Source organism: Microtus oregoni, unplaced genomic scaffold (assembly GCF_018167655.1).
Source record: "Microtus oregoni isolate MIOR12 unplaced genomic scaffold, Mior012 000064F_ref0000363, whole genome shotgun sequence".
Taxonomy (NCBI): domain Eukaryota; kingdom Metazoa; phylum Chordata; class Mammalia; order Rodentia; family Cricetidae; genus Microtus; species Microtus oregoni.
In genome coordinates this window covers 9,086,982-9,100,149 of record NW_024543874.1, presented here as the reverse complement: position 1 = coordinate 9,100,149, position 13,168 = coordinate 9,086,982, and the positions used below count along the sequence as shown (strand labels likewise).

The following is a 13,168-nucleotide window of genomic DNA, read 5'->3' as shown; positions in this document are numbered from 1 at the left end:
TTTTACAGTCTAGTTTCTTGAGTTCTTTATGTATTTTGGAGATCAGACCTTTGTCAGTTGCGGGGTTGGTGAAGATCTTCTCCCAGTCAGTGGGTTGCCTTTTGTCTTAGTGACAGTGTCCTTTGCTTTACAGAAGCTTCTCAGTCTCAGGAGGTCCCATTTATTCAATGATGCCCTTAATGTCTGTGCTGCTGGGGTTATACGTAGGAAGTGGTCTCCTGTGCCATATGTTGTAGAGTACTTCCCACTTTCTCTTCTATCAGGTTCAATGTGTTCAGACTGATATTGAGGACTTTAATCCATTTGGACTTGAGTTTTGTGCATGGTGATAGATATGGATCTATTTTCATTCTTCTACAGATTGACATTCAGTTTTGCCAGCACAATTTGTTGAAGATGCTCTCTTTCTTCCATTGTATACTTTTAGCTCCTTTATCGAAAATCAGGTGTTCATAGGTTTGTGGGTTAAAGTCCGGGTCTTCTATTCGATTCCATTGATCGACTTCTCTGTTTTTATGCAAATACCAAGCTGTTTTCAATACTGTAGCTCTGTAATGGAGTTTGAAGTCAGGGATGGTAATGCCTCCCCAGATGATCCTTTATTGTATCAGATTGTTTTGGCTATCCTGGGTTTTTTGTTTTTCCACATAAAGTTGATTATTGTCTTATCAAGGTCTGTGAAGAATTTTGATGGGATTTTGATGGGTATTGCATTGAATCTATAGATTACTTTTGGTAGAATTGCCATTTTTGCTATGTTGATCCTCCCAATCCAAGAGCAAGGGAGATCCTTCCATTTTCTGGTGTCCTCTTCAATTTCTTTCTTCAAAGACTTAAAGTTCTTGTCAAATAGATCTTCCACTTCCTTGGTCAGAGTTACCCCAAGATATTTTATGCTATTTGTGGCTATTGTGAAAGGTGATGCTTCTCTGATTTCCCTCTCTGTTTCCTTATCCTTAGTGTATAGAAAGGCAACTGATCTCTTGGAGTTGATCTTGTATCCTGCCACATTACTAAAGGTGTTTATCAGCTGTAGGAGTTCTTTGGTAGAGTTTTTGGGGTTGCTTATGTATACTATTATATCATCTGCAAATAACGAAAGTTTAATTTCTTCCTTTCCAATACAAATCCCCTTGATCCCCTTATGTTGTCTTATTGCTATTGCTAGAACTTCAAGCACTATATTGAAGAGGTATGGAGAGAGTGGACAGCCTTGTCATGCTCCTGATTTTAGTGGGATGGCTTTGAGTTTTTCTCCATTTAATTTAAGGTTGGCTGTCGGCTTGCTGTAAATAGCTTTTGTTATATTTAGGTATGACCCTTGTATCCCTAATCTCTCCAAGACCTTTATTGGTCATTATCTTATCAATTTTTTAAAACGTAATTTTTTATTGATTCTTTTGGAATTTAACATCGTGAACCTCAGTTCCACTCATTTCCTAGTCTCTCCATATCTATCCTTCACCCTTGTAGTGTCCCCCACCAAGAAAAACTTTAAAGTAATAATAAAAATAAAAATAAGAATATGAATTAAACAAACAAACAAAAGCCCTCCCCTCCTCCATTTTCCCTGCATCTCTATTGCCTTTTTATTCGTTTCAGTGACACTGGCAGCTGCAGTGTATCATGTTTTCTGTCCAAACAGCTTTACTTGAAAATGTTCATTGTGTAGTGAGTTGTTGGTCTGGTTCAAGGCCTCTAGCTTCTGGTACACTATCAGTGCTGGACCCTCACTATCTCCTCTCAGATCTTCTGCTGTTGCCCCAAGTTATAGAGATCCAAATGTCCCTCATGTATTCTAGCAGGTCATAGCTGGGGTAGATATTGGGGAGTGCCAACTCAAAGCCCTAGATGTATACCTGGTTGGTAGCTGACTTGGTTTATCTGGGCTGCTGGGATCACCACCCCTCAGATGAGGGCCAGACCCAGCTCTCCCATGCCCATGTTGAAGCTTGGGGCCAGCTTTCCCAAGTGCACATGGGGGCCTCCTATGAGGGGCAGGATGAGGGGGCAGGGTCAGCTCTCCAGTCGGAGAGGGCTGCTCTCTCTGGGCCAGTGAGAGCCAGTGCTAGCTCAGCCCTTGTACTTTAACACATGGTTCACATGGCCTCTGTGGTAACATGGGCAACAGATATCAACAGAGACCGCAGCTATATTAGAGCCATAGACCTAGATATGAGCATCAGCAACAGTTTGGGCTCAGTTGTCACCATTGCCCAGGGTGGTAGTGCAGGCCTCTCAGATCAGAATGGGCCCAGCAGAAGCATGGTCCCCACTCCAACATGGCCAGGTGGTAGCACAGACTTATGGCATCCTTGTGGCTTTTGGTGGCAACATGGGCCGAGGACATCAACATAGAGACCTGATTATGGAGGGATCATTGTCTGGTTCCTAGGAGCAGCTGGGCCCAGATGTCATCATGGCCCTATGTGGCATCATAGGCCACTCAGATCAGCATTGCTCCAGCCACAGGGTGGCTCTCAGACACCAATATGGCTCCAGGTGGTGGGCCGGTTCCTAGGCATTGCACTGCCCTTGATGGCAACAGGAATCATAGTTGTCAGTATGGACTTTGGCTGCAGTAAAATCATGAACCCAGATATGGTCTTGGGCTGTAGCTTGGGCCCTGGTGGCAGTGCAGGCCACTCACTCAGGGTGGCCCCTGTGGTGGGATGGCCTTCGGGCTCCAACATGACACATATGACAGCCCAGACCTCAGGCATCCTCATGGCCTTCAGTGATGACAGGAGCCACAAACATCAACACAGACCACAGCTAAGACAGGGCCATAGACCCATTCATGGCCTTTGGCAGCAGCCCAGGCCTGGAAGTCATCATGACCTCAGGTGGCAAGCAGGCTTCCCTCATCAGCCCGTTCCTTACTGCCTTTGCCTCTTTAGATCTGCCTCTCCCCACAGAACATAGGCCATTCTGCTTCTCTATCTCTCTCATACCATATATTGGCTCACTCTAATGGACTGACCACCAGGCACCAGAGCTGGCTGATGGTTTCTCCTCCCCACCCTGGGTAAGTTACTCCAGGTGGGAATGTCAGTGTCCTTCATCCACCAGGCCCTAGTGGCACCCAGCAGGCCCCCTTATCAGTTTTTATCTGTCCCATTTTCTTTGATTTCTTCAGATTCTGGTTAAATACACACTAGACTTTTCCCCATTCTCTGTCATTTGTTTCCTGTGTCCTAGCCTCTCATGCTGTCTTCTGGTCTGTCTTCTACTTTAGTATTTCCCAGATGTGCCATACTGTTGTTTAAACTTCTTATTGAATTTTTCATTTTTTTAACATTTTCATTTCATTTTACATTTACAGTATTTTTCAGCTCTAGGATGTTCATTTGGCTGTTTTCATTGGTTCAGATTTATTTGTGAGTTTTGTTGTTTTGTCATTTATTTAGTTGACTATCAATTAAGGCCTCTTTTTGTTAGTCTGTGTGTGGACAATTGAGGGTCTGTTCCTGTTGGCTCTGTTTCTTCTTTACCTCCTGATAATGTTTGACTGATTTCTGGATATTTCTTAAAATTATAGAAGCTGGAGGACATTTTCTTCTTTTGGGTAGGCTGTTAGAGTGGCCGTACACTGTCTGACTGTCTCTTTTCTAAGGTATTGCTTTTCATTGGTTCTGACTCTACTTCCTAGTGGACTTTAGGTTGGGCCCGGCAGCTTTGCCTTTCACCTATATCTCTCTCTTCCTTTTCATAGCATTCTCACTACTGAGGTCTCAAGGAAGAAGGGATCTACATGGCAGGCTTACTTCTTAATCCATTTCTTCTCTCTGGGATTTTGCCCTCTAAAATTCTGACTTCTTTGCTAACTCCAAGCTTCTTGGTTTTTTTTTTTTCCTCCTTGGCTTTGTTGGGTTTCCTGAGAGTTTGCCTCAGCATTGCTGCTGCTTTTGCCTCTTTCACAAATGTAAAGGGAAAAAAATTGTGTGTGTGTGTGTGTGTGTGTGTTTGTGTGTCTGCTTGGCTGTATGTGTGCCGCATGTGTGCAGGTACACACAGAACCCTGGAGCAGGAGTTACAGGTGGTTGTGAGCCACACAATGTGGGTCTAGGAACCAAACCCAGGTCTGGATGAGGAGCAGGTGCTCTGAACTGCTGAGCCACTCAAGGCCCATGCCATGCATTGTCTCTTGACTTCTACTTGATTTATCAGACTCTTGGGCCCATACTAACTCCATATTGAAAACTGCCTTGCTGGGAATGGATGCACACAGAGAGGGCTCACCTCCACTACATCACACAATATTGGCCTCTTGCTTTCCTTAACTTGTTGCTCTAATACATCTAGAGATGGTTTTCAAGTTCAGTTTCTCTTCCCTAGTGTTCATAGCATGGATCGGGTGTGGTATGAAGTAGATTGTTTCATCTAGAATGGGAAGTTCCCTTAAAGCCTCTGGAAAACAGATGTTCAGCTTTGGGACCTGAGACTAGAGGGGATTATCACTCACACTCCTTTATTCCCTCAAATATCTGCCTGTGTCAGTATATACATGTGTGTCAAGTACACATATTCGTCATCCTAAAAGTGAGCTATTTATTAATGATATATTTTCTTAAAAGCAAAATTGTCTTTACTAAGCTGAAATTTAAGCTTCATGGCATTGAACTTTAAATGTAGCAAGCTAATTTTAAATGGATTTTTATAGTTTATAGATAAAAATACAAAAACCAATTTATCTTAAAATTTATGTTTTTCAGAAAACAAAAAATAATGTACACTGGTCACAATATAATGAGATGTGAGGAAAATATGAACCTGGAGAGAATTTTTGGAAATTGCTGAAATTTTTACTTTGTTTTTCTTTCTAATAGAGAGGCGAAAAAAGGCTTCGGCATGGGAGAGAAATCTGGTGTATCCTGCTGTTATGGTTCTACTTCTTATTGAAACAGTAAGAAGTTGCTTGCTGGCTTAAATAAACTGTATTGTCTTTTGTTTACTGTTTCCTTTAGCTGAGCTGTTTCCAGTTAACTGGGTTTCTAGCAACAGAATCAAAATCTGTCTGTATCTCAATTTGTAAAAATTCAGCACAGCAAAGAATGGAAATGAATGACAATTAGATAAATCCTTAAGGTTACACTTCCTCATGCAACAGGAACTGCAGGTTTTGCTTGAGTAGAATTAAGAAAACACAAAGCATAACTGCTGCGCCAAAAGCTGCAGGAGTGGAATTCCTTTCTAAGATGAGCTGTGCTAGAGCATGGCCCTAGAAAGTCAGGGGAGCTGTGGACTTCTCACTGAGAAGTCTACACAGTAAATCCATCCGTATTGTTACCTTCTGTCATAAATCTTGAAATCATAATTTACAAAATGCTTGCAGTTTGTCTCGGAGTGCTTGTATATACTGTACTTCCCCATTCTGAAAGACACAGGTGATGTGCACTGTCAAAAGGAGTGTTTGAAACTGGGACCTGACAGCTCTCTCTCTCTCTTGCAGTTCATTTCGGTCCTCTTGGTGGCGTGTAATATTCTTTGCCTACTGGTTGATGAGACTGCAATGCCAAAGGGAACAAGGGTAAAGTTAAATGCATTCAAAAGTCTTTTTAGATGTGTGTTTGAATATTTTGTGTAAGTTCCTGGAAACACCTTTCTGAATGTAAGCATCCCAAGCCCTGTGACTTTCTCTGAATAAAGAGCTTTCACAAACATGTTTACGCACTCATGCACACTTTGGTTTCTAGGGCATTTTTTCAAGTATCAGTGTTATTTATAGACTTCAATATCAGACATGATATTGATTTTTACTGAAGTTTTTATTTGGAATTCTTTAAAGAAAATGCATGCTTTAAAACAGTGTTGTATAAAGAGCAGATCAGTTAGATTTAACAAATTTGCTACATATTTGTGTATATATATATATGTGTGTGTGTGTGTGTGTGTGTGTGTAGGAAAATGAGTGTCAGAAGTTTTATGAAACTTGTTTAAAATGTGTGGTTATTGGAGGAGAGTCCAGATGTACTTTTTTCATGAGTTAACTTTTATCTGGTTTAAAGATTGGTGCTTCCACGAGTCTTGGTGGCACAGGCATCGTGCATACACTCCTAGCACCTAAGAGACTAAATGTTTTGAGTTTTAGTTCAAGGCCAGCCTGGACTACACATTAAGACCGTGTCTCAAAAATAGTCCCAAATAAAAAGTTGATGATTTTTGTTAGGTTCTGGTATATATTCGAACATATGCTCAATTAGGAAGAGATATATCATTAAATATTTGTAGTTGACTTGCTGTCTTTTGTCATCCTTTTGCAATGATCTTGCCTCAGTCTCTCAAGTGATGAGGTTACAGATGTATGCCACATTATTTAGCTTGCAACACTTTTCCAGCTGTCTATAAAGTTTGGAAATACCCCTCTTCTGCTGCGGCTAATGGTGGTGGTGTCTGTGTGTGTATGTGTGCATGCATGCTCATATGCCCATACATGCACACACTCATGTACACACACATTCATGTGTTTATGTTTTTGAACAGGATCTCATGTAGCGCAGCCTGGCTTCAAACTCCCTCTGGAGCCAAGGATGGCTGAATGTCTGATCCTCCTGCTCCTACCTCCTTTGTACTGGGATTAACAGGTGTGGGCCACCAGACCTGGTAGCTTTTGAATATATAAAATGTTACTTGATTTACATTTTGAAGTACATTTTGTTTTTCTAGGTCAATAGGATTTCCAGTCCTCATAGTGGTGTCTTTAAGACCCTCTTGATCTTACTATGTCATATTTCTCGTAAGCCAGATGTTGCCATTTTTTTCTCGCAGAAAAAAAAAGTCAAAAAAAAGTCAGTCCCTGTCTTAATTACTTTCTTTTCATCTGAGATGGAGGTACCCTGCTTTTAATTTTTTTTAGCCATTGTCTTGACTTTCCCAACCAGCAGTGTGTCTGGGCCCTCCTGCCACCTTCTATCACCTTGTTTCACCGTCAGTTCTCACTGGAGGGCCTGCTGCAAAGGCACTCCTCTTCTGCAGCTCGGCTTTGTCTTTTTTCTTATGCCGAATTCCCACACCAGGAAGTTGCTCCTGTGATTTCTGTTGACTCTCACCCCAGTATAGTGGAACAAAAAAGTGGGGTGCATTTTGTGTCATCTCCTTCCTGTTCAGTAGAGTGACTTGTACCCCCAGGGCTCCCTGTATGCTTGTGTAAATGTATGAACTCTTTTTAATTTTCCCTTAGTCTCTCTTGAGAGAGTGAGTATTCCAGAACATCTTTCCATCTTGGCCAGTATACCTTTGTAGTGTAGGAAAGTAGGATCTTTTCCTTATCCAGCACTGGGTTCATGGTAGAGGTCTTAATAGCAAAAGGCATAATGAGAGAAAAATGGATGAATTTAATATAAAATTTATGAAAGCGTAGCTTCCATTTGCGGAGGAATGGACAGTGATGGCATGCTGGACCGTGATGGTATGGTGTGCCGCTCCCTAATCATGTGCTCCACTGCCTCTGGGTCCTGCCTTGAGGAAGGAGGAGGCTCCTCTTCTCTGCATTGGGAACCCGACACCTGCAACAAGGGATTTTCTTAGGGTCCAATTTGGGATGGCATGTCTAAAACCTGACCACTTGCTTTTGGCATTGTCCGTATTCTCTTAAATGACAAAAAGATGATAAGTCCCATGCCATCACTTTATTTATGAATGGAATTGCCATGGTATTCTTATTCCTTTATGTCTAAATTAGATTGTATATATAATGTGTGATATTATTTATTGGTTTCTGTTTTATTAGTCTGGCTGCCATTGTGATTTAAAATGACCAGGGAAATGATGATGTGCATTCAGAGATTATCCTTTAATCTCTACCAGTAAGCTTTGAAAATATTGTTCCTGCTTTAATGGGGGAGTGATGGTTGCTCTCAGTTATCAGTATCTGAACATTATTTATTTTGTTTCTTGGTAAAGGTAGGTCTTGAAATTGGGGTAATTTTTGTGAGAATTTATGCATTGCTTTTTATTGTGTTAAATTACTTTACATTTTTTTTAAAAATATGCTAGCAGTTACACTTTTATAATAAATTATTGAAAAAATTTGGGAAAAGGAAACTGGATATACATTATTTGTAAGTATATCTTAAATTTGGCAGGATTTATGGTATAATTTTTATATATTACTTCTACCTTGGTTTATGTCTGTATTCTGCTCTAAACTATTATCTATTTAAAAAACCTCCCTAGAACATTCAAGATGCTTTTCTCAAATAGCAGATTGTTTTATTTTATAATAGTAATCATATTGGTATCATTTTGGCAAGAAACTTAAAAGTACGTTTACAGTTATTCAGGTTATTTTTGAACCTGTTAAAATGATTAGTGTGCTGCCAAGTTTGTGCTTAGGTCAGTCATCCTTTGGAAGACTCACGCTATTCTAAGGTTGATGTTTCCAGTTGGAACTGTCTGTGTAATGGTGTCACTGGTTCTGAGGAGTGTTTTTCCCTGCAGGGGCCTGGGATAGGAAGCGCCTCTCTCTCCACTTTTGGCTTTGTGGGAGCTGCACTTGAAATCATTCTGATTTTGTATCCTTTCTTCAGCTGAATGTTACGTTTGTTAACAAGTTTCCTGTCTAGTTCCTGGGACAAGGGTAATTTAGTAAGACGCTTGTCTAGAAGAAAAAGCGAGTCAGTCCTTCTCAAGCCCAGTGGCTGGTTGTGTTTTGTTTTTCCTCTGGGCTTCAGACTTGGGGAAATGTGCATTTCCTTGGAGCGTTTTTCCTTCATTCCTACAGCTATCTCATGGTGTCTTCTGTAGTTGGTTTCTACAGCCTCAGATTTTTTGGAAACTTTACACCCAAGAAGGATGACACAACGATGACCAAGGTAAGGTAGAGTGGTAGGTGCTGGTGGCTTTCCTCTTGCTCCAAGACAAACCAGGCTTTAGTTAGTAATCACCCTGAATGGCTTATCCGGGCTGATAGGTATTTGTAAGGAAGATTTCAGAATGCTGAGTGAGTGGCAAAGGATGTGCTCTGTGTAATTTGGACTGCGTCCATTCACTTGTAAATGCATGGAACTACAGAGCTTGGTAGCTCCTTGTGGAATGCTCCTGAAAGGACCTTTTTCTTCTTAAAGAAAACATATTGCTAATGAGTAACTTGGACTATGCTAACTGTACTTCAGGACTTTTTTGAAATCTGAAGAACTTAGTTGCTACAAGTAGTTGAGACAAAGTATTTCAATTCTGAATAATTAAAGTGAGAAGGAAGAGCTCTGTTTATTAACAGTGTGGTCTGAGGCTAATTTGACTTTATACAATATGTCATTGGCTCCAGAACAATAAAGGCTCTTATCTTACATAATAAATGTGTCTTTGTAAAATATTCTCACATGCTGCCTAAGAAGAATGGTTACAAGCTGCTGGCCCATTTCCGTTTTTATTATGTAGTCTGTATTTACAGCCTAGTTAAAGTGTGTTTGTATGTATGTGTATATATGGCAAAGAACCCCCTCTATAATACATATCACATATACATACATATCCGTCTATCCGCCAACCCAGATGTATAAGGTGCAGATTTTTTAAAGTCAATCAGTAGCCAGTGTCTAGTTGAGGAGAATATAAATACTAATTGGTGCTTTCAGTGCTTCCTATTGAAGATGAAAGAGTAAACAGAAGATACATTGAAAAATGAATAACTAGAGTCTAGATATTTTGGTTTCTAGTGTTTTCACATTTAAGACTGAACTGTATAAAAGTCAAACAGGTCAGAGTAGATATTATATAAAAGAACTTGTCAGCAATCTGTCTTTAAGATTTAGTCAGAAGTCCAGAGGCATTCTTTTTTATTTCATTGTCAAAGCTTCAAATTAACAACTGCATCAATAATATAAAATGTGTATGATTTAAATATTCTTTGACTTTGTATTTGTACCTATACTATGTGTATTTTGTGGAATTCATAGAAATAACTTTAATTTCTATAAAATTAAAGGAAAGGCTTATTCTGTTTAAATTTTACTCTCATGGTTAGTGTGATTAGGGAGCTAGCAAGTGCTCTGGGTATCTGCCCTGTACTGAGTGCTGTCTGTGAGTGTGCTCTTTGCCCCCTGCTGTTTTACTACTCACTTCCTTCCTTTCTCTCCACAGATCATTGGGAATTGTGTGTCAATCCTTGTCTTGAGCTCTGCTCTGCCTGTGATGTCAAGAACACTGGGTAAATTTGACTGAGAACTGTTCATTAAAAATCATTATCTTTGTAGATAGCTTTACTAAATCTTTCTAACTTTTGCTTGGTAAAGTTTTTTAAAATCATCTTTAAAATGTAATACTTCTTCTTATATTATTTTGTGTTTGATTTGTGTTTAGGGCCGTACCAAAGCAAGTGCTTTTCTTAAACAAAGGCCATTTATTTTTTAAGCACTTAAAGCATTCCTCTCCTAAACAATAGACTCTTTCCCTCACTAATTCACAAGTTGGGCAGAAAGAATCTTCTAGTGAGGAAACTTGTGACTTTTAAAAAAGCTTAATGCCTAGAAAATATAAAAATAATTTTTATGAAATGTCTTTCCAGATGTATAGTTTAGTGTGTGCTTTTAAAAATTTGTAAACCTACTTTAAGCTGCTTTGTGTCCATGAAAATAGAGCTGAGCATGATGTGCAGGCCCTGGGAGCACACGCCAATTCCAAGATACTTTTTTGTCTTGTTTCCACGTGCCTGCCAATCATAGCATTTCCTTACATTGTCAGTGTGCAGGCAGGTTTTTGTCACTGAAAGAGTTGAGTCGTAAGTCATTTGGCTCTTTCTATAAAGCATTGTTATAGGCTGTGCTTGGCTAAACATTATTTCAGGCAGAAGTTTCTTGTAGGCAGTTCTATATAATTCTCTAGACTTAGGTTTTAACTTTGGAAATTAATGATTGGAAAATGACCAGACAGATTTCATCTATGAACTCTGGGCCTGGCTTCCATAGCAGCTGCAGGCCTGGGAGTTGCTCTAACTCAGACACTGCCTCCATTTTTAATTTGAAGCTCACGCCATCAGTGTTGCAGCTATGTCAGAAAGTGGTTTTCTTCCTAAATTTTCCAAAGTCTTCTATGTTTCAATAAAAAGTAGAATTCAAGTGTAAGTGTTAAAGAGACCTGTTTTCCATGGGCCATTTGTTTAGTGGTTATGTCTCTTTCATGTTTGATTAGTAGGACGCATCTGCTTATGGTGTCTAATCTTGAAAGATGCACATTATGCCACCATTTGAAGCTAAATGCTACATCTGTTAGGACAGTCAAGCAGATAATGGTAGTGATCAGCCATCTTTCCATTTTAAACCTTTGCAAACCTTACTTATTATAATGTGTTATTTAAAAGTAATTGATATCCATTAATGTATTTCAATTTTGTGGGAGAAAAATCACATGCTTAGTATAGACTTAATACAAAGAAAACAAATTAATGGCGAAATTTACTTTTTGAAGCCTGACAAATTAAATTCCTGAGTAGTTTGCCATAGAGATAAATAAAAAGAAAAAAAAAGATGGAACAATTAAAATGCAGCTGAGAAGCTCTTGGACCCAGCTGTCCAAACAGGATTAGTGGAGTGCGCTGCGGTACGGTGAGTCATGTGGCGCCGTGTAAGACAGCAGCACGCACTGCAATACGTGTTATGCCCAGCGGCACTGAATAGATGAAAAGAGTAAATACGTTAAACAGATTCACAGAGGCTTTCCGCAGCATTAAAAAAGCAAAGTTCTAGACTAGAGATAAAGCCTTATTTTAGTATTATGGGAAATGCAAACTAGAGAGTTACTTTGTAATTCTTCTGTTAATGCTTTAGGATTGAGTCTTTGATTTTAAGAAGGTGAGATACAGAGAGCTGTGGCGAGTGTGCCCCTGCTGAAGAGCAGGATTGTGATGCACCAGCTGAAAAGCTTGAGACCAGAATAGAGGATGCATTAACCACATTCCTAGCTGTGAAAATGTCCCTCTCTCCTCGCCTCTCACAAGGAGATCTGACCTTGGCATGGTCTCCTTTGCTCCTGTAAGATCAGCCCACAGCATCTGTCATTAGGAGAAATGGGACACAGCAGAACAAAATATAGAACCTAACATACAACTTTTCTCTATTTCAGTGATAGTTTGGTGAAGAGGGTAATTTCAACTATGAATTGAAAGTACACTGAATCCAGAGTACCATAGTTAGTTTGGTAATCTGGTTGTTAAAAAGAAGAGGAAATTTTTTTTGTAGCTGATTTCTTTTAGAAATCATTAGCTGCTATTGTTGTTGCATTATGGGTACTGCCATACATCCAGCTCAAGTTTTGAGTGCACGATGTGACATAACGTGCTCACTGAAGCATTACTCTCAGATAGCTTGCTACATTTGAATGAGGGAAATGTATTCATTGAAAAATGTCCACTAAATAACTTAATAAGCTTATCACTTGCTACAAAGAAGGAGTGAGGGTTATTTTGAGCAGGCATTTTAAGTCGATGAAATGAATGTAGTTTATTGTATGTAGCAAATGTAAGGTTTTTGCATTCAGCCCTTTAAAACCTGGAAGAGCATTGTTGTGCCGCCTGTGATCTGGCACATTGTTGTGTTGTGTGCTCAGACTTTGGTTGTGAAGAGTCTCTGTTTTGGCATAGTGGATGCTTTTAAGTAATAGACTGCTGTTTAATACGGTCTGAGTGTGACTAGCGGAGATGGTTGTTAAAGGTCAATTCAGAAGAGTGAACCAGTCATCCCTAGATGCCCAGCCTTCTCTGTTTTGAAAAACATATCTCACATAGTTGCCAGTGTGCTCTTTATCATGCTCTGTGGAGACAACAAATGAAGGTTGGTTTTCTTTATTCTTCTTCTGAAGTTTTTCTTCAGGTGCAGACAATGGTCTTTGGAATACATTTGCTAATTACGCTTCAAAATTACTTTTATTTTTTATCTTAAAAACCTTTTCTGTACTTATAAGTTATACAAGGTTCAAATGCTGACTTACAGAAAGTATTTATGATACTGAAACAAAAATACCCTTTAGATTAGCTTATACATATTTTAGGTGTCTTCTCATCTGAGTCTAGTAATCTGTCATCTAGCAGGAGGTAAAGTGGATTATTCTCTTTTGTTGCATCTTGATTTGGGGACTTTGTTAGAAATCTCTGTTTCTTTTCTTTTTTTTTAATTTTTTAATTTATTTATTTATTAAAGATTTCTGTCTCTTCCCCGCCACCGCCTCCCATTTCCCT

The 13,168-nt window shown here is 39.5% G+C and overlaps 1 protein-coding gene across 4 annotated transcripts in view; it reads left to right on the top strand.

Moving 5' to 3' along the window:
- The window catches only part of Lmbr1 (limb development membrane protein 1), a 175,947-nt gene that overhangs the window by 111,888 nt on the left and 50,891 nt on the right, over positions 1-13,168 (top strand). For all 4 annotated transcript variants that reach the window (XR_005973313.1, XR_005973315.1, XR_005973314.1 and 1 more), the window contains 5 exons: positions 4,830-4,906; positions 5,453-5,530; positions 8,440-8,513; positions 8,723-8,813; positions 10,081-10,147. Coding sequence is in view for 1 of the 4 variants with exons in the window: in XM_041640646.1 (XP_041496580.1) it covers positions 4,830-4,906; positions 5,453-5,530; positions 8,440-8,513; positions 8,723-8,813; positions 10,081-10,147 (387 nt within the window). In the remaining 3 variants the exon portion in view is untranslated. The remainder of the gene's footprint in view (positions 1-4,829; positions 4,907-5,452; positions 5,531-8,439; positions 8,514-8,722; positions 8,814-10,080; positions 10,148-13,168) is intronic.